We start from the raw sequence: 21,798 nt of genomic DNA on the forward strand, positions 1-21,798 counted from the left end.
GAATTCCCTACCATTTCACTTATTCATTCATGTTGTTTTTCATCAAAATTGGATACAACATACATTGTCTGCCAGCAGTAGTATGGTTGTTTAAGAAGCCCAAAACTAATTATGATAGACACATCTACTTCAGGAGCTGACAACTATGGGAGAGATGGAGAATAATAAATGATCACATGTAGGCAAACATGTTTTGAGGGCCATGAGAGGACACATTGCTCTATATCAGAGTAATGGTGTTCGATGAGCTCTATTTAGATGACACAACTCGATTACTTTGGGGAGAGAGAATGAGAAAATAATTTTTTGGTGGTCCTAGGGATTGAACTCAGGACCTCTAGCTTGCTTGTCAAACACTCTATATCACTAGCAATGTCCATAAGTTCACTTTTAACTTTTTTAGCTCATTTTTCAGGGTCTCAACACTTCTGTCTGGATAGGCCTGAGAGTGTGATCTTCCTACCTACCCTCCTGTGTAGAGGGGTTTACAGGAGTGTGTAAGCATGTCTATAAGCAGTTTGTTAGTTAAGATGGAGTCTTGCTAACTTTCACCTGAGAAGGCCTTCAAGCATGATCCTTCTACTCTCCACCTCCCAAGTAGCAGAGATTACAAGAGTGAACCACCATGCCCAGCCAGAGAAAAATCACTTTTTTTATTATGAAAATACTGTACAGAGGGGTTACAATTACATGGGCAAGATAATGAGTACATTTCTTATCAAGCATTGTAGCCTCGAAAAATCACTTTTAAGAAGGGAATATTTCAGGTGCGATATGCAGAATGAGAAATAGCCAGTGAGAGGAAGTGTGGCCTGGTGGGATGGAGCATCTAAGCAAACTAAGTAGCACTCAGAGCCCCCTACGGCGCAGCCTCCAGGGTTCAGTGAGGCTAGTAGACAGAGCCAGATGATGCAGACCTTGAGGGCCATGGTAATTAGTGTGCTTTGAAGTGCAATGGGAAGCAATCAAAAGTGTTTTAAGGGAAGTGTCATGAGCTTATTTGAGGTTGAGACTTCCATCTGTTCATCAAAATCTGTCTTTCCTTCCCAGGCATTCAGCCAGATTACATTTCCTGGCTCTCTTCATGGTTGGCTACGAGCCATGTAACTATATCCGATCCATGGAAATGCAGAAAAAGCAAATACCATGACTAGGGCTGGCTCCAGAGTCTCCCATGACAGCTTCCTCATGCTTTTCCCTTGCTGACTGGGCAGACTTGGTAACCTGTGTTGACATGGCACAGTCACTGTCAGTTTGGACCCCTGTGTGGCTCTGAGGAGCAGACCCTCACCTGGTACATTTTAGCTTTTATGTGTGTACCTGATGGTTTGAACTCTTGGTTACCACATTCTGGTGGCTCCAACTATGAGGGAAACAAATTGCTATACTATGTGAGATTGAGACAGTGTTCAAGAGTAGAGATGGAAGGGAAGGTTTACTTTGATGTGTTTTAGGGAGATTTCAGCTACAACAGATATTAGGTAATATTGGATGACCTAGCTGATAAGTTTTGGATGACTTGTCTAATATGATCCTGCTGACAGTTGGCTGAAGTGAAATTATGAAAGAGAATAATCTTGCTTTGGCTTTCATGAACCGTATCACTGCCTAGATGTAGTAGCCCATGCTTTATTGGATACCCATAGACATGTATTTTAGTTGACTGGATTTCAGTAACTGGACGGCAGACAAACTGTGTCCTTTAGGAATTTCTCATTTTCTGTGGTGTCTAGTATAGTTCTTAGTTCATGTACTTTTTCATTAACTTTTGTTTAAACTAATGCATATAATATATCTCTTGTTGGAAGTTATCTAACTCAGTGCCTTACTTTGTATGGTGTTGCTATAGAAAAAGATCAGCAACTGAGGACTTTGTAAAGGGAAGACGTTCATTTAGCTTATGACTGTTAGACCAAAGAATGTAATGCCTGTGTTGGTGTGTTGTAGAGATGCAGAACAGGAAACTGCTGAGTGGAGGAGGAGCCAAGCTTATGGGGGTGGTGCCTCGTAGCAAATTTGGTCCTCTGAAACTACATTAATCCCTGCGGAGGGTGAGGGCTCCATGGCTGGCCTAATCAGCACCTTCCTTCTTTCCTTCCTTCCTTCTTTCCTTCCTTCCTTCCTTCCTTCCTTCCTTCCTTCCTTCCTTCCTTTCTTTTTTTCTTCCTTCCTTCCTTCCTTCCTTCCTTCCTTCCTTCCTTCCTTCCTTCCTTCCTTCCTTCCTTTCTTTTTTTCTTCCTTCCTTTCTTCCTTCCTTTCTTCCTTCCTTTCTTCCTTCTTTCTTTTCTTTTCTTTCTTTCTTTCTTTCTTTCTTTCTTTCTTTCTTTCTTTCTTTCTTTCTTTCTTTCTTTCTTTCTTTCTCTCTCTCTCTCTCTCTCTCCCTCCCTCCCTCCCTCCCTTCCTTCCTTCCTTCCTTCCTTCCTTCCTTCCTTCCTTCCTTCCTTCCTTCCTTCCTTCTTTCCTTCTTCCTTCTTTCCTTCCTTCCTTCCTTCCTTCCTTTCTTGTTGTGGGGCTTGAACTAAGGGTCTGGGTGCTATCCCTGAGTTCTTCTGCTGAAGGCTAATGTTCTACCTCTTTGAGCCACAGTTTCATTTTAGTTTTTTGAGTGGTCAATTGGAGATAAGAGTCTCATGGACATGGGAACTTCTCTGACCTGACTAGTATCAAACTGTGATCCCCTCAGATCTCAGCCTCCTGAGTAGCTAGGATTATAGTCAAGAGCCACTAGCGCCTTATCTTTTAAAGGGAAGAAATGGTGAGGTCTTAACCTCGTCACCTCAAGCCTCTAAATACTGTTACATTCAGGTTTGAGTTTCCAGCACATGGCTTTTGGTAAACTCTCCCAAACCATGTTTGAGCCATAGCACCAAACTCTCCTCTGATGTTTTCTCAACCTTACTTAAACACAGTTTTCTTTCTTGTGGGAGATAGATATTTAGTCCTGTTATGTTTTGTTTCACTAGTGGTCTGTTAGGGAAAGCAACATCATGGGGCCTGGAACTGGAATGTTTACCTAGAATAGATTGAGAAATGTTTTTAAAAGGCACATGGGCTAAGCCTCACTGACCTCCCACTGCCTTCAAAAGACCTCTGTAGTTACTGCCTATTCCTGAGTCACTGTGCGAGTTTCAATCCAGAGTCAGAATCTCATCTGGGAAAATCAGGATGCATGATGAACTTCAAGATAAGGAAATTCAATAATTCAAATGGTGGTGAGGTGCATTCCTAAGGAAGTGTCAGGGGAAACAGAAGGATGGAAAAAATGTAACAGTCTATAAAACATGGAGAATGAATGGATTTCGGGCAAATAAAGACCTAGAGTAAAGATGAGCAATGGAGCATTTATGCTAATGAACTTCAACTTACAAACTTAAATATATATTAATAGATTTATCAACAGACTGTTTCTAACATTCAGCAGTTATTTCTGTCCCAGAGGGGTAAGGGTTGATGAGAATGGATACTTGTAGCCTTGGAGATGTTATATTAACTTGTTATGTGTTTACTGTTAGTGTGCCAGGCTTTCAAATGTTTTATGGGCATTGTCAACTCTCCTTTGCTCTAGAAGGTGTCAGTGAGTGCTGACATTGCTGATAATAGGAGATATAAGAATATGTTTGAAAGCTAGACAATGGTAGTTCACACCTGTAATCCCAACTACTAAGGAAGCTAAGTTCTAGCTGATCTCAGTTTAAAGGCAGAAGAGTCCTTGAGACTCTTATCTCCAAAATTAGCAGCAAAAATCTGAGCTGGCGGAACTCCGTGATGCAGGAACTCTCAGAGCTAGAGAAGCAGATTCAGGTGATCCGCCAGGAGCTACATTTGGCCGTGAGCAGAAAAGCAGAGCTGGAGGAGTATCAAAGGACAAATAGGACTTGTGAGGCCTAGGCGGTCACACTGCTCTCCTTTCTCAGTTCCTGGCATCGCTGAGCCCTCGAGACACTTTGTAATGCTCTTTTGTAATGACTGACAGAGGTATGGAGAAGCTGACTGACATCTAGGTCTTCTAGAGGTCAGGTCTGCTATCCCAGCCTAACACAGGGCAGCAGCTCTTCCCAAGGCTCACTGCGCCCTAGGTCTCCAGATTAGGGATCTTTCCATAGCAGGAATCTGAAGTTTTTTCAGGAGAAAATTCTGTGCAAGTGATCTGTGAACAACCAGATTATCCCAGCTCCGATGAACCATCTGGTGCCACAGTAATATTTCTGATTTTTAGCCCTTTCTCTGCACTTCAACAAAAGATATATATAAAAGAAAAGAAGTTGTTACTCAAAAAAAAAAATCTGAGCTGGAGGTATGACATAAGTGGTAGAGTAGCCAAAACATGCCTAGCCAGTGTGAGACCCTGAGCTCAAATCCTGCTACTGGTAATAATAAAAAAAAGAACGTAGCTATCATTAATCTTTTGACAGTAATAACAACTCTGGAGACAAAAGAATGAATGATGCAACTTAACAAACCCCATGCATTTAGTATCTCAGGAATATAAGGAATTATCCAGATGAGGGAAAAATTACCCGCCAAACTTAGGAATTGGAATGTGTAATTGAAAGATCGGCATTACTATTAAATGCTCCTAACTCAGTGATGTCTTAGGTGAAGGCTAGGAGTTTGATCCAGAGGGTAAGAGTCAAATATAGTGAAAGAGCTTTATAGCTAGATGCTCCCCATTGCTTACCCCAGAAGCATGTTCTTTAGTGAGAGACAGCAACCTTCATTTCTGCTGCTTGGCACTCGAGTGGCAGAGATACTGGAGTGCTGGTTTGAAGAGGCAGGAAACATTTCCCTTCTGTGCGTTCCAGGAAAGGGAGTGACCTCATCTGTAAACCTGAACATAAGGTAGGACCCCAGGACCTGATTTAAAATACTCTAATTTAGTTTTTCCAAAATAATTATAATTGGGGCTGGGAAGGTGGCTCAGTGGTAGAGTGCTTGCCTTGCATGCTCGAGGCCCTGGGTTCGATTCCTCAGCACCACATTAGCAAAAAGAAAAAAGCCGGAAGTGGTGCTGTGGCTCAAGTGGTAGAGCACTAGCCTTGAGCTGAAGAGCTGAGGGACAGTGCCCAGGCCCAGAGTTCAGGCCCCACGACCGGACCCAAAAAAAAAATTATAATTGATCCACTCACATTTTTATTCACGTCACCTTGTTTTCAAAGAAATGTGCTGCGTTTTAACTTACTATTACATGTTAATGTATCATCTTTAAAGTAGAACTATGAGTTGGAACATTTTGACTGAATGTGCACTTCATATTTAAAGAACACATTGTGAATAGGGATACAGATGGACCCATTGTAACAATGAGATGTTCAAGACACTATGTTGAAAATGAAATTTACAACTTTGGGAGGTGGAGGAAAGTGTAGTTGTGGAGGTAGGAGGGAAGAGATGGTAGGGGAAAAACAAAGGAAGAGGCAACAATGATCAATAGGAAATGTACTCATTACCTTGCTCATGTGGCTATAACCCCTCTGTACAGTATTTTTACAATAAAAAATATACAAAAGAACAAAAAAGGGACACATTGTGTTCACCTTCAGCTGTAGCATGGGGTGTTTTCAGAATAACCAAACAAGGAAGTAGAGTTAGAAGACACTTAATGGAAAGAGGGAAGGACTTGAAGGTACAGATGGGATTTTTAGCTTGAGCTCATACAGATTGAGGGGGAAAAAGCATATAATGGAACTACGAAGACAGACTAAGATAGGATAATATTGCATAAATTCTTAAAATGAACATATATTAGGAGTATAGGTGTCTACAGAAGGATAAAGACACCAAGAACTCATTTTTCTTACATTGTAGTGTATGGAAGGGAGATGTAAATGAGTCTTAAAAATAGCATTGATAGATAGAAGCTCCATGTGTTTTATTGTAAGTTTTTGTCACCTAAGATTTCTTTGGAAGATACAATACAGAGTAGAATATACAAATATGGATCTTTTTTATACACTGATGAATGCATTGCATAATTTTCTTATTCTAAATCTGTGTGTTTGTATTCTACTTCATATGATTTATTTCTTCTTCCTGTCATACATGGATGTTTTTACCTTTTATGAATTACTGGTGAGCAATAATAGCTTAACCTTTTAAACTTTAGTCATATGTGGAAAGAAAAATTAGTTTAGAAAAATTAGTTTCCAGAACTGTTCTTGCCATTAAAAAGATATATTTGTGAGCTGAATATGATCATTTCTTTCAAAAATTAAATCATTTTTTTGTTTTCTCCAGGCTGGAATGATAAAAAGTGGAAATGAAGAGTATTTCATTGAGCCCTTGGAAAGAGGCAAGCAGATGGAGGAGGAAAGAGGAAGGATTCATGTTGTCTACAAGAGATCAGCAGCCCAGCAGGCTCCCCTGGACATGTCTGGAGATTTCTACCCTAGAGGTAGGCATAAACAGAATCGATTTTTTTTCTTTCTCTTTTCTTTTTTTTATGAAATTCTGAAAATACTGTACAGAGGGGTTACACTTACATGGGCAAGATAATGAGTACATTTCTTATCAATCATTGTAGGCTCCTCCTTTGTTTCCCCTTCCCATCCCTTCCCATCCTCCCCACCCCCCACCCAATCCTCCTCTCCCCCACCACCAAAGTTGTAAAGTTCATTTTTGACATAACAATTTTGTACATCCCATTGTTGCAATGGGTCCACCTGTATCCCTATTTAAACAATTTGTTTTTTCCCTTCCCCTCCACAAATTATACTGACATCAAATACAGTGAAAGCAGGGGTTATACTGTGGGGGAGGGACATACACAGCAACAAAGAAATAATCTTATAAATGTATTAGAAACAATTGCATGAAAGCAAAAAACATTTGAATACATATCTTAGGGTTCATTTCCCTAACATCAACTTATCTGACCTTTTCTGCTTGACTCAGACATATACTAGTTACTGCAAATAAGGGAAACCATGGGACCTATGTTTCTTTGGGCCTGGCTTTCTTAATATAATTTTTCCAAGTCTTTCCATTTCCTAACAAATGGGGCAATGTCATTTTTTCTGATGGAGGAATAGAAACAGAATCGATTTTTAAAAAAATATTTAGTTTGTTTCTTTTTATTGTCTTTAGTTATACAAAGAGATTTCAAATCAATGTTAGTTTGTAAATACAAAGCATCTTGATCTGTGTCACCCCACTCTTCCCCGTCTCTCCATCTCCCCAAGACACAGTTTGAATGTGATAATGATGAAGTCAGCTATCATATTAGTCAAGAGACTGGAGTTGTCATACACTCTTGTGTAATGTAGTGATGCAAAGATAAATTTATATTTATAAATCATGAAGAATGGCTGGCTTTTCTTTTTTTAAAGGAGTGCATGTTGTAGGTATTTTTCATTCATAGATATTTTTAATCCCAGAACATTAATATATCCTAGATACATTTTTAAAATACTTTCTTTCAAAGGTTTGTATTTTCTAGCTTATGTTAAGATTGAAAAATACTTATGTTTTCTAGAAGTATCTAAATTGTTCTTAAATAAGATATATTGGCATAGCAGAGAGTTAGATTCTAAGACCAGAATGATAGATGCATAGGAGGGCAATTATAGTATTCAACCTCAGGGTCTGCTTTGTAAAAAGTTTTACTATTTGGAGTATCAGTTACATCTTTTGTAGAAATTTATCTTTAAAATAGTCAAATCAGTCCTGGCTTTCTGTTTGCATTTTTTCTCTTCTTAAAACATAAGTTGTAATGAAATAGGAAAATAAGTTGATATTAAGGAGATAATCTTATATATATATATATATATATATATATATCTTTATTGTAAAGATACTGTACAGAGGGGTTACAGTTACATGAGTAAGGTAATGAGTACTTTTCCTATCAAGCATTGTTACTCCCTCCTTTATTTTTCCCCTATCATCCCTTCCCTCCTCCCCACCTCCCCAATTCCTCCCTCCTCTCCTCCACCAAAGTTGTAACATTCGTTTTCAACATAGTGTCTTGTACATCTCATTGTTACAATGGGTCAACCTGTATCCTTATTTCAGCATTTTGTTATTTCTCCTCCCTTCCCCAAATTAGAAAAATGTATATACAAGATGCAGGGCACTGGAATCAAATAGTGAAAACAGGATTTATACCGTGGGGGAGGAACATACAAAAGAAACCAAAAAAAATCACATAGTACATTGTAAGTACATTAAAAACAATAGCAAGAAAGATAAAACCTCTTGTGTCCCTACCTTGGAGTTCATTTTGCTTAGCATCATCTTATATGGTCATATGTACATAGCTTTGACCTTTTCTGCTTGTCCTAGACATATACTAGTTATTTCAGATAAGGGAAACCATAAGACCTATGTTCCTTTGGGAAAGGAGATATTCTTTATATATATATATATATATATATATATATATATATATATATACATATATACATATTATTGGAAGAATGCTGTACAGACCAGTTATAGTTACATAAGTAAGGTAATGAGTACATTTCCTATCGAGCATTGTTACCTCCTCCTGGGAAAGGAGATATTCCTATGTTAGATAATACAAATTTTCTTTAGGGAGAAAAGAATGACATGACATTTTTGATTTGATTATATGTATATATTTTTATATATGGGTGTGAATGTATATCATTTTTCTTCTCTACATCTGTCTCATCTATAATGTGTATGTATGTATGATGTTACAGGCTGGCTATATGTTAGATATAAATACAAATATGTATATTTCTATTATGTATATGTATTATATGATGCATATTATATACACATATTGTAATTAATATTCATTATAGAAAGTATATAATGTATATATGGAAAGAGACAGATATACAGACAGATATATATATACACATGTGTGTATACGTGTTTATATATATATATATATATATATATATATATATATATATATATATATATATATATATATAGTCATGAAATCTCCAGTCTACATTACTTTTACCAAGGTCACTTTCTAAGGAAATTTTCTTGAGTCAAATGCAAAGAGCATAAATGATCATCTCAGTTCAGTAATTTATCTTCTAGACAAACTCCTTTTGGCAGTTGCTGCCTAGTTTCTAGTTTGATTTTCAGATACTACCAGCTTCCCTGCTCTTATAATAGGATTATATTCAAAATGAACACAGCTTGAGAATTTTTAAGAATTGAAACAGGATTGTGTTAATAAATACAGAGTTATAACGTGTGCCTAACTCAGAATTACTCAGTATAACAGAATTGGAGTCAGTTTTGCTTCCCAGTTAGACTCACTGTGAATAATACCTTTGTAACATCAGGTGTTTTTTTTTTTTAATTCTCCAAGCCTTAGTTTCTTATGCATTGACCCATTATTATAATCATTAAAAACAGTATATAGTGAGTGCTGATTGTAACCTCCAACAACATTATGCTTGCCTTATTATTTCACTAATTCTAATAGTTACCTTGTGACCAAGATTTGCATGGTAGGCAGATTTTGTTAAAGTTGAGCAGTTTGACATTGCTTGTCTTAATGTTGTGAATACATAGCTTTTAATTCTCAGTTATGACTTCCAGTTTTAAAAGTATAATTCTAAATTAGAACACTGATTATATCAAAGTATAGACAATATGCAGTGCTCTTTAAATCTTAGTTTTTACTGAAATATCTAATATTTGTAATATCACTTTTTGAGATAATAAATACCTTTCAGAAAATCACAGCCCTCCTTTAGGGAATTGTATAGGAAAACTGAAAGCTAGACCTTTCCCTATGGCTCTCCTTTTCTTTTTTCTATCTGTTATAGACACAGACCCACCAGGCTGTCATGTTACTCTGTTTCAACACCCCAAGGTATCCATTTTAATAAATTTTCCTGCAACTTTTCACTTTAGGAAAGAGAAATTACTTTTGGTTTGAACTACCAACAAAATTAGGGAAGGGCTGGGAACTAAGCCCATAGATCGACCATTTGCCCAACATGCACAAGGCCCTGGGTTTGATGACCTGCATTGCCTCTCCTCCCCTTCAAAGAGTAAACTAGAATTGGAAAGACAATCAATAGTCAGAGTATATAAATTTAGAAGAATTGGATGGAGTTACGTACCAGTGGCTCAAGCCTGTAATCCTAGGTACTCAAGAGGCTGAGATCTAAGGACAGTGGTTCAAAGCCAACCCGGGCAGGAAAAATCTGTAAGACTCTTATTTTCAATAAAGTACCAAAAATCCAGAAGGGGAGAGCTGTGGCTCAAGTGGTAGAGTGCTAGTCTTGAACAACTAAAAGCTGAGAGAGCACCCTGGCCTTGAGTTTAAGCCCCAGGACAGCAATGAAAACAATAAAATTACATGGATATTTGATATTTAATAACATTTCTAGCATATTGCAGTAAAACATTTAAAGGATCAGTTCCTGACTATTTCTTGCTTTGGCAGTTTAGCTGTTCAGAATACCATATATCTGGGTTCTGTATTTTGTTGCAAGTGTTGTAAATGAAGACAGATTAAGACTGAACTAGAGTGAGATGGGACCATGGACACCAGTTGAATAGGGATTGGAATCAATGGATGGGATTTGTGATGGGTAGGACATTGTGGTGGGGAGTGATAGGGGAAGAGAAGAGAGAAACCAAATTTGTGTCAGAATTCTAATCTGGAAGACTGGTTAAACCTCTTTCTAGATTAGGGTCCATAAAGGGAGCAACAGACATAGGCTTGTTGCAGGACAATATGTGGGTATATGTTTGAATATGCATTGTAACAGTGAGCAGATTTAAAAGTGTATGGTGTAGTTTCATCCTCAAGCCCTGGAGTAGTGCACAAATGGCTTGTGTACATGTAGTGGTCACATGGAGAGTTACATACATGGATTGAGATTGTCTTGCTAGTCACCTGCCAAGCTAGTGCCTGAGGAATACCAGGAGTGTCTCTGCTTTTCTTCCGTTCTTTCTTTTCCAGCTACAACACTGAAAATCTGAGGGTGTACGTTGCCCAAAATTGGGAGCTCATCTGCCTACCACTGTTGGTGAAGTGGATATTTGACCTAAAAAACTAAAACTAAACTTAGAAACAAAAGAAAAATTTGCACGTACATATTCAAGAACCCTCAACTTTTCCATATTGGCTAGGTGCAGATCTGTATTTGTATTTTCCATCTAGTAAAAACATTTACCTGAGTTCCCAATAGGAGTAACACGTTGAATCCTATAATAAAGTTTGTGGTGCAATTCAACAACAAAGCTCTCAACGGATCCAACCTGTCATGCAGGTTCACTTTTGTTGATTCTCAATAGGAAAGTTGTATTATTTGTGAAATGAAAAAAACAAAAAACAAAGATCTGCTTAGAAATATATTGAAGTAATAGAATCACAGACACACACTCTGTTTCTGAATTAGTTTAAAAATGTGACTTCCAGAAGCATGGACTGTCACACAACACAGTCAGTGGAAGGGAATTCCATCCTAGTGAGACCACAAATATACACTTGGCATGTTTATGATACAGAATCTTGTCAACTTCATCTTGTTGGGACAATCCCATTTTCTGCTTTCTCTGATTTCTGCTGTAGGGGTATGGAAATCTTTGGCACCTTTAATATGGACAAAATTATTTTTTTCTTTGACTTCTGTTTTTGAAATTTTAATTGGCAATAACATGAACTTCTAAAGCTTACCTCCACTATTCCATCAATCATTTGTCTAAGCTCAGATACAAAGCAAAGCATACCCCTGGCCATCTCTTGAGAATTCTCCTTACCAACATTAAGAGCTTTGCTTTAGGCAATCCACTTTTGGGGGGCGGGGAGAGGAGGCCAGACTTGCATGACATCATTCAGCTTTTCATATTTTGTATTTAATCCCCAGGCCCTTAGGCTTCTCCCCTTAAATTACAAACTATTCATTCACCAGAAGCTTTGTGTTAAAGTAATTTTTGTAATTACTTCCTACCAGTGGGAAACAAGGAATAGTATGCCTTTTATCTCCTGGCTTCCTTTCAGGATTTTCGTTTTCCTGCAGGAACCCAAGTGCTTGCGTGGCTGGGCTGGTTGTCATGGTGCCGTGAAGGACGGTCTTTGTCTCAGGTGGGAAACATGGAGAAGGCAGAAATGATTTAGGAGTTGCCCCTGGTTGCTGGGGAATGGAGCTCTGAAGCAAGAACCAGAGTTTAGCAATGCTAGGAACTTTCTAGGTGCAGCTGTTCTTGAATCTGGAGTGTCAGAATGTGCTTTAACCCTTGGGGAGAAACACTGGAGAGTTCTCATGACCTCTGTGCTGATTAATGGTGGGCTTTGTAACCTACCAAAGATGATTTAAACAAGTAATTGTAGTACATGTTTCTTAGTAAATGAAGTATGAAGTATGTTTGTACTACAGCATTAATGCATGTCAAATAGCATCTTTTTCAGGGATGTGTTAAATTATGGATAGCAAGAAATAGTTTCTTTCTAGTCACTTTCTAGCCATGTTTTTCACATGACTTGTGACTTAAGTCATATTATATACCTTGAATATCCCATGTTACCAGAAGAACCTTTGAATTTTCAGTTTGCCAGTGCATTTATCTTCAAATTTTGAATTTTAATCCTTCCTTTTTCCTTTCCTTTCCTTTCCTTTCCTTTCCTTCCTTCCTTCCTTCCTTCCTTCCTTCCTTCCTTCCTTCCTTCCTTCCTTCCTTCCTTCCTTCCTTTTTTTTCTTTCTCTCTTTCTTTCTTTCTTTCTTTCTTTCTCTCTTTCTCTTTCTTTCTTTCTTTCTTTCTTTCTCTTTCCTTCTTTTTTCTTTCTTTACTTCTTTCTTTCTTTCTTTCTTTCCTTCTTTCTCTCTTTCTTTCTTTCTCTCTTTCTTTCTTTCTCTCTTTCTTTCTTTCTCTCTTTCTTTCTTTCTCTCTTTCTCTCTCTCTCTCTTTCTCTCTCTCTCTCTCTCTCTCTCTCTCTCTCTCTCTCTCTTTCTTTCTTTCTTTCTTTCTTCCTTTCTTTCTTTCTTTCTTCCTTTCTTTCTTTCTTCCTTTGTCATGGGCCTTGAGCTCTAGGCCTGGGTGTTGTCCCTGAGCTCTTCAGTTCAAGGCTAGTGCTCTACCACTTGAGCCATAGCACCACTTCTGGCTTTTTCTGCTTATGTGGTGCTGAGGAATATGAACCCAGGGCCTCATGCATGTGAGGCAAGCGCTCTACCGCTGAGCTACCTTCCTAGCCCTCCTTTCCTTTCCTTTTCCTTCTCTTTCTCCCTTTTTACTTCCCTCTTTCCTTTCATTTCCTTCCTTCCTTCCTTCCTTCCTTCCTTGCTTCCCTTTCTTCCTCCCTCCCTCCTTCCTTTCCTCCCTTCTTTCCTCCCTCCCCCCTCCTCCTCCCCCCTCTCTTTCTTCCTTTCTTTCTTTCTGGAACTAGAATTTAACTGAGAACCTTCTGCTTATTTTTTTTAATTTAATTTAATTTTATTTGTGAACATACTGTACAGAGGAGTTACAATTACGTGGGCAGGATAATGCGTACATTTCTTACCAAGCATTGCAGCCTCCTCCTTTGTTTACCCTTCACATCCCTTCCCAGCCTCCCCCCTCCCCCCAATCCCAATCCTTCTCCTCCCCCCCCCCCCCCCACCGCACCGACGTTGTAAAGCACGTTTTGGACATGACAACTTGTACTTCTCATTGTTGTAACAGGTCCACCTGTATCCTTAAACAACTGGTTTTTCCCCATCTCCTCCACAAGTTATACTGACATCAAATATAGTGAAAGCAGGGAACCTTCTGCTTATTAAGCAAGTACTCTATTAATACACTGTGATTAAAAGAGCAATCAAATTTATTTTTCTTGTGAATATAAAAACATGTTGCATTAATGGTCATTACAGAAATGAATGAGGGTTTTTTATAAAAATCAGAGGCTACATAGACTTAATGCAATCATCATGTGATAGTATATGCACTTTTGCAAATGTTTCTAATTTTTTTGTCTAAAGGTAGAATATTGGGCGTTGGAAGGGACTTAAGTACCATGCTCAGGCCTCCTTTAGTACAGACAAGAGGGTCATCTGATTTAGACATGTGCCTGTGCACCCAACTGTTGGGTGAGATGGAGTCTGAAGAACGTTTTCCTTGGGCTGTCCACAAGCTGCAGTTCTCGTGGAGTGTTGAAATATAATAACTGGAAAAAAGAAAAGAGGCTATTTCTAAAAGAGATACATGAGTAGGCAGAGACCTAATTTTGACGAGACCAGAAGGAATATTACTAATAACCGTAACTAAAAGAAAGGTTCCTGGCGGTAATGTATTCCCTCAGTTCAATCAGATGTAGATTCTTAGTCAGTGATGAGATCATTTTTTAACTAGCCCTTATTTTAGATAAATAGAAAGCCAGGCAAGTATTTACATACTACTTACTATGAAACTTCAGTTAAATCTATATTTATTTTGTATCATGTTATCATAAAGATGATTTTCTGCCCGTCTGTTAACATTGTTTTATTTTAAAGACATACCTTAAGTAGCTTTGTGACCTGTCAGTGTCTCAACTTTCTTATCTGTAAGGCAGAGAAAAGAATAGTTCTTCCTTCAAAGGATTGTTTTTTTAAAAAAATTAAATCTAATATAGAGTTAAAGCCATTAGCTATTTGGTATTTTGTACTTATTAAGTATCCACAAGTTGGGCGGTTATTTTATTATGACCACAACTTCCCTTTGTGATGGGTTTATAGTCTTGTAGAGAGTTATCAAGCATCTTTTTTGGGCATGTGGTTTGTGGTGCAACTCTTTTCTTCCTCCCATTGATATCATGCTCTTAGTCCCAGCTTTGAGGAAATTATGGTGCATTAGAATTGTCCTGATGATGGAAATGTGTTCTATCATTGTTGTCCAGGGTAGTAACCATTAGTCCTTCCTATGTAACTGTTGAGGTGCAATTAGTGTGACAAACGAGCTGAGTTTTCAGTTTTACTCAATTTTAGTACATTTCAATTTAAATAGCTGCAGGTGGGCAACTGTTTTGTATTGGGTGATTTGGGTCTAGGGTTTGTGGTCTATATGTCCATAATGGTTTACAAAGTTTCTTCATACGCTTTCTTTATGAATCTCCCAAATACTTTATGACAAAGAATTGGTGAGATTGTCCCGGGTTTCTTCCTTATTCAAGATTGTTGATTTGAAGTCCAGCACAATATCTAGCACAATCTTCAGTCAGTATTGACTGGACTGGCTGACTGAATGAGTGAGTCATTCTAATACAAAGAAATGTTAAGTATTTTGCTGGTGGAAATTGTTTTTAAAATGTTCCTTTATACCCTTTACTTTGATGATGAAGCAAAAACTTTGAAAGTATTTTGAGTTGAATGAAAGAAAACTTTCAGCTATAACTTCTAAGGTTAAACAAGATATTATGTCGAAAATGAACTTTACAACTTAACTTTGGGCGGGGGAGGGGGAGATGGGAAGGGATGGGAAGGGGAAACAAAGGAGGAGGCAACAATGCTTGATAAGAAATGTACTCATTACCTTGCTCATGTAATTGTAACCCCTCTGTATGGTATTTTCACAATTAAAAAAGGGCATTTTTATTGTCTGAAGTATCAGATTGTGAAACCTGACAATATAATGCAGACCCCATGATGGTCCATTGGAAAGTGGGACATGAATGGGATTTAGGAATAACACACACAGCAGAGGAGACCTGTGGATTTTTCCCACTTATGATGCAAAGGTTGCTTATGTTGTTACTATCACATCTGTCACAAATTTCCCCTACTGAATAGACATTTTGTCTTCAAACCTTTCATACACATGTACCTGGATCTCTCGGATGAAATGGGTCTTCCCTTTTCAGAAATATTTGGCTGGACTTTGGGTTTTCCTGTTCTGTGGAGATACTTTTCTTTTTTTTTTTTAATAGTCATTACATTTCGTTAGAGAACATATTTTCATTTGTTTCTTCTTAATTTTCACTTAGTCACTCCACTCCTTCATCTTGTGTCTCATTCTCTCCACAGCTAGTTTATGTAGTGGTTTCCCCAGATTGCAAATGATTTCTTTTCACAGAATCCAGTTTTGGGGAGAGGGACAGGGCTCCTTCATGAGGTTTGTTTGGAATATAATAAAGGAATTTTCTGTTCTGCCATACTCCATGTGTCTTCTGTTCTTTTGATTTCATTCGTCTTCTGATATATTCCAACAAGTACCTTTGATGGGTTGTTTTGGAGCTTACCTCTCTTCTTTTATCATTGAGTTGTGTGAAGTTTTGTTCTATTTAGTTATATCCTGGTGATAGATATCATCCCCACTGACTGACTGGGTTTTTAATTTGTTTTTTTTTTTTGCAATGGGTTTGGAGGGTGTTAGGTTTTTAAAAAGAGGTAGCTGAGTAAGAACAGCACCAGCACACACGTGGTATTCAGGTAAGGGGTAGGTTTATTCAGTAGACCTGCTGGGACCAGGCAAGGGTGGCACTCCACGTGGCTAGGAAAGGCCTGGGAATGAGAGAGAGCTGAGAAAGACAGGAAAGAGCTAGAAAAGAGCAGAAAGAGGGGTAAGAACGGTAGCACTCACGTGGTATTCAGGTAAGGGGTAGGTTTATTTAGTAGGCCTGCTGGGACCAGGCAAGGTTGGCACTCCACGTGGCTGGGAATGAGAGAGAGCTGGAAAAGAACAGAGAGAGAGCTAGAATAGAACAGAGAGAGCAAGAAGAGAGCAGCAAGAGAGCGTCTGGGCCTGGGCTAGGCCTTATGTAGGGTATGGGCGGGAAAGGTGTGGCCACATCAAATTCAGATGTGACCTCTTCCAGGTGTCCCAGTTGCCTAGGTAATGCAGGTACTGGGTGGAGACTTTGCTGCGAGGAGGGTGGAGTCTGCTAGACATCCAGGAGTGGACCTTACAGAGGGAAACTGACCTGCAATGGCATCTCAGGGCTGATTATCTCCCATGACCTTAGGCACTCTAGATAACTTCTGCAGCTACAACCTGGAATTCTGCCCACTCCAAAACACTTAGGAAAGGACAAAATGCCCTGCTCAACTGGACAGTCAGCTCAGCATCTCCCTCCCATCTTTCTCCTTTTTGTTAAACACCAGTAGAACTATAGGTTGTATATTTTCTGTCACTTATCTCAACAATTTACATTAATGCCAGATTACTTTATATTAATGTCAGAAGATATTTCCTGTTATTTTTTTCATGCATTCACAAGATGGATGCCAGTGACTCATACCTATAGTTCTAATAGTATTCAGGAGGCTGAAACTTGGATGATTGTGGTTTAAGGCCAGCCAGAGCCAGAAGATTATCTGGGGAGATTCTATCTCCCAAATAATCAGCAAAACTAGGCTGGAGACATGGCATAAGTGGTAGAGCACCAAGTAAGCAAGTGATAATCCAAACAAGCCTGAAGCTTCCCTATAATTTCTGTAATTACACTTAAGTAGAAATTATAAAGGATGTATCGACAAACATTATGCTGGGCTGCTGGCCTGATTCAAGTGGTAGAGTGCTTTCATAGCATGCTGATAGTCCTAGATTCAATCTCTGTTTTCACACACACACACACACACACACACACACACACACACACACGAATGTAATTACAGAAATGCATTTTTCATATTTAGTGTTTTTATTCATATATATAAAATAAGTACACTGCTTTGAAAATTGCTACTTTTTTCTTAAGATGTAATGATCTTTGTAAACTGGAAAAGCATACATCATTTATTCATTTGTTTTGTTCTGGTCCTGGGGCTTGAACTGGAGGCCTGAGTTCTGTCCCTTAGCTTTTTTTCCTTAAGCCTGGAACTCTAACACTTGAGCTATACTTTCATTTGAGGACTTTTGCTAGTTAATTAGAAAGAAGAGTCTCACAGACTTTCCTGGCTGAGCTGGCTTAGAACCTCAATCCTCAGATCTCAACCTCCTGAGAAACTAGGATGACAGGCATGAGCCACCAGCACTGGGCATCATTGTTTATTTTTAAATTCGGAAGTATTTTCTGGGTTCCTTGGATTGCATTGGTCTGTGTGTCCCAGACCTCTCCTTTGTTATCTCATTATTAATGACACCTTCTTCCTACTATTTGTAGCTTACAAACATTAGACTGCATTTCTATTTCTTCTAAAATGACTAAATATATCTTTGTGTGCTGTTTTACTTGGCAGAAAATAAACCACTTCTTGAGGAAATGTGCCTACCTTGGATTCTGTACAATTTGAAAGATGAAGATGATATTTGTCCTATAACTGATTCCTAAATTAAATCATGTGTGTAAACTCCTGGTACATTTGTTTTGCATATTTTAATTCATACCCACCTTTTATTTTTATAGCCTTATTTACTTTTCTCCTTTGAGAAAAAAAGGGAGAAAGCTTACTTTCAGGTGGCTTACTTAGAATATTTCAAGGGACTTTTACTTTTTCATAAATACTATTGTATATAATTGAAGAGTGTTTCATCAAGTTAGGTTAGGGGAGAAAATTAGAAGGTATTTGTGGAAAACTTGGATTTCTTATAAAATTCCAAAGGTTTGGATAGAAACTTTCTTTTCTAATGAAATTGTGCTCTATAGCAGGTCTTTTTAGTTTACAAAAGTGTCAAGAAGACTATAGATTTCTGGTGTTTTGTTATATAACTTTGTATGCTGTGCATACAGACTTACCTCTTCTCCCTGAGAAGTTCCACAGCTTTGTGTACTCACTAGACACTATGTTGGAAATGAACTTTACAACTTGAGTGTGGGGGGTGGGGTGGGTAGGAAAAGCAGGAGAAAATGAGTAAGGATAATATTGCTCAAAGAAAAGGTACTCATTACCTTATATATGTGACTGTAACCCCTTTGTACATCACCTTTATAATAAAATTTCAAAAGATAAATAAAATGGAACTTTCCCCGTGAGCTTATAAAGAAAAAAAAAAGATTATCATCAGACTCTATGATGTAACAACTATTGAATACCTGTCTTTAAAATTTTTAATTTGCTGGGAAAGCCCTATGTAGACATTTATTGGGGACTAACCAAATGAGAAATGACTCTTATTTCTGTAATAGCTTCATGCTTAATAGAGTGTTGAACTTTAGAATACCAGGGTATTCATTGAAACACATACCTAAATCTCTTCTATGTGTATGAATAAACCACTGTAATACAGTTTTCTCTCCTAGCTGAACTGAAAAAGATATGTTTTAGTGAGAGGTAAACACACGGTGATATGAGTTCATCCTAATAATACAGAAGCTAATGAAACCAACCCAGCCTCTTCCAGTGCGTCTGAAAGCTTAGGAAATGTGTGCTAGCAGATGGACACCCTGTGAGTAAGGAGATCTTCATTATCTCAGCCAACATTGGTCTTGAGAAGCAATGACATCATGGCACTTCCCTGACTTCAGGATCCAGGCAAGGGACCAGCCCCTGAATTTCGACAGCTTCTTTGTCAGACATTGTGTAGAAAGGAAGACACAAAGAGCTTTCCCCTTGAGCTGTGGCAGGCTTTGTGACTCCTTTCTTGGCCCTTTGTGAGAGCACATGACTGGACTTGTAGAAGATTAACCCCTTTCACACTTCTGGGTTTTTTTTTTCTTTTTTAAATTCAACAGATGCAAAGCAGCTTCATCACTTTTTCCCTCTCTGTTGTGAATTCAGCATTATGGTGGGCAGTGAATCATTTTGAATTCCCTCAGAGAGGCCAAAGCAGTCAATGCAGGCTGTGAAAGAGGGTCCTCTGAAGGACTCCGTTGTGGGTTTTCACTGTTCTTTATAGCATTATTCTTCTGAAAGAATCCCTCTAAGAGTGGGGTCAGTCTAGAAGACCTGTATAGTGCTGGAAGTAATCCACCCTTTAATCTCTTCCTTCCTGTGGGAAAATCAGTCCAGATAAAAAAGAGTGAGCTCATATTTACCCCCAGAAATAGACTTGTTTACTTTCCATTTACTACTCTTCTTTGCAGAGCTGGAGTTTATTTTCAAATTTGGTTTCTTAGTAAAGACAATGAATTCCCCACATTTAATAGGACCTTTAGGCTGATAATTTTAAGTTAGTGTGTATGCTATAGAGTTGGTGTTCATAGCTTCGTCTTGGTCGATCATTTCATTATTCTAGCAGATATTACACATTTTAAACATGAGATTTTTATCATGTATTTTTCCATTTCCTTTAAAAAATTTACATATTCAATACATGGAAAGAATTATGTGCTTTTAAAATATATGTCAAATATTACTTGGAACATAACAAAATTTATTACTTTTTATTTTGTCAGTCATGGGGTCTGAACTCTGGGTCCTGTCTCTCAGCTCAAGGCTAGCGCCACTTCCAGCTTTTTCTGCTTATGTGGTACTGAGGAATCAAACCCAGGGCCTCATGCATGCAAGGCAAGCTCTGCCACTGAGCCACCTTCCTAGCCCCAATACTTCACTTTTAATGATAGAATTAGTAATATTGGTAGCATAAATGATTGTTTGCTTTGAGAATGGGGTAGAAATTGGGAGGTGGTATGAGGAAAGCCTTTATTTCTTCTCTTCCCTCTCCCCTCTCCTCTCTCTCTTTTTCTGTCTCCCTTCTCCCTTTTCTTCCTCCTCCTCTTTTCTTTTTTTGAGATAGGCTCTTGCTGTATAACTCAGCTGTCCTTGTCTCAGTCTTCCCAAATATAGGGGTTACAGGTACTTGGTCAATGAAACACTTTATTTTTTTAATTGTGCAATGAAAACAATTCTGTTGTGTTCACATATTATGTGTATGTTTGAAAAATTACAGTAACAAAGATAAAATATAATCTGGAAGTCCTGGTTTTTATGTTTCTTCTCAAGGCATGTCTATAATGATAGCATCTCACCACAAGTTGCGTTTCTAGTCTAAAATTTTCAGATCATAAGGAAAAGAGGAGATGGAGACTTACATTTCCACTAAAAAAACCACATGATGGACAGAAAGGATGAATTTGACACATTATCTCTTGAAGGGAAAGAATGCATCAAACTTTGTAGTTTGGGCTTCCTGTTTTTGGGGAAGGTAAGGACACGCACCACATCCAGCTTCCCTCCATGGAGATAGGGCTCAAAACATTTTTTGGCTGGTCTAGGTCCATAATCCTCCCAATCTCGTCTCCAGCATAGTTTGGGAGCTGGGAGCCTGCCACCATGTCCAGCGATGAGCTGAGAAGGAGTCTTGTAGACCTTTCTACTTGGGTTGGCCTTGAATCACCATCTACCCATTCTTAGCCTCCCATGTAGCTAGATTACATTAGTATTAGCACCCAGCTAGAATTGTGGATTTTTTTTTTTCTTAAGAACTCAACAGAAAAGAAGGCAGCATTGAGAAGTCACTGAGAAGTTAGGGAGTGCTGGAAGTTTCCAGAAACAATTTATATTTTAGGTTTTTTTAAAAATAGTGTTAGGTATTTATAGAACGGCTTAGGAAATGAAGCACTTTCTTGGACAGGTGTTTTTACAATGCTCTGGAAGACTGGTATGGGAGAAATACTACTGAGACCTTCTCTTAATTCACAGGAGAAACATAGCCTTTTGCTCCTTCCTGTACAGTAATATTTGCATTGCCAACACCATGAGTAATCAGTATAGGAAATGTGGTTATTTTTGGTTGAATATTATGTTTTCATAAAGTATGAGATAATAGGAAATTAAATGGGTAAAATAAGTAAAGTAAAAAATAGAAGCTGTGGATCTAGCCTGCAGAATCTCAGAAAATTTCTACAAGGTTGGTTACTATGGTTAGCAAATTGGGATGTGATGCTTCTATGATCCTCAAATTAATAGTTTGTGGCTGTGTTTCCTTTTGATTTCAACACGGCTTTAATTGTTCCTATGTAACAAATTACTTTAGGATCTTTTTTATAAGCTGAACTTTGTGAAATGACTTGAAAA

General features: G+C 38.2%; 1 protein-coding gene across 2 annotated transcripts in view; it reads left to right on the plus strand.

The window, feature by feature from the left end:
* Window positions 1-21,798, plus strand: part of Adamts3 (ADAM metallopeptidase with thrombospondin type 1 motif 3) — a 204,270-nt gene that overhangs the window by 102,538 nt on the left and 79,934 nt on the right. For both annotated transcript variants that reach the window (XM_070012305.1, XM_070012306.1), the window contains exon 4: window positions 6,235-6,391. In XM_070012305.1, the coding sequence (XP_069868406.1) occupies window positions 6,235-6,391 (157 nt within the window). The remainder of the gene's footprint in view (window positions 1-6,234; window positions 6,392-21,798) is intronic.

The sequence above is a fragment of the Dipodomys merriami genome, unplaced genomic scaffold (genome assembly GCF_024711535.1).
Source record: "Dipodomys merriami isolate MVZ:Mamm:240054 unplaced genomic scaffold, mDipMer1.0.p SCAF_9, whole genome shotgun sequence".
Lineage (NCBI taxonomy): Eukaryota > Metazoa > Chordata > Mammalia > Rodentia > Heteromyidae > Dipodomys > Dipodomys merriami.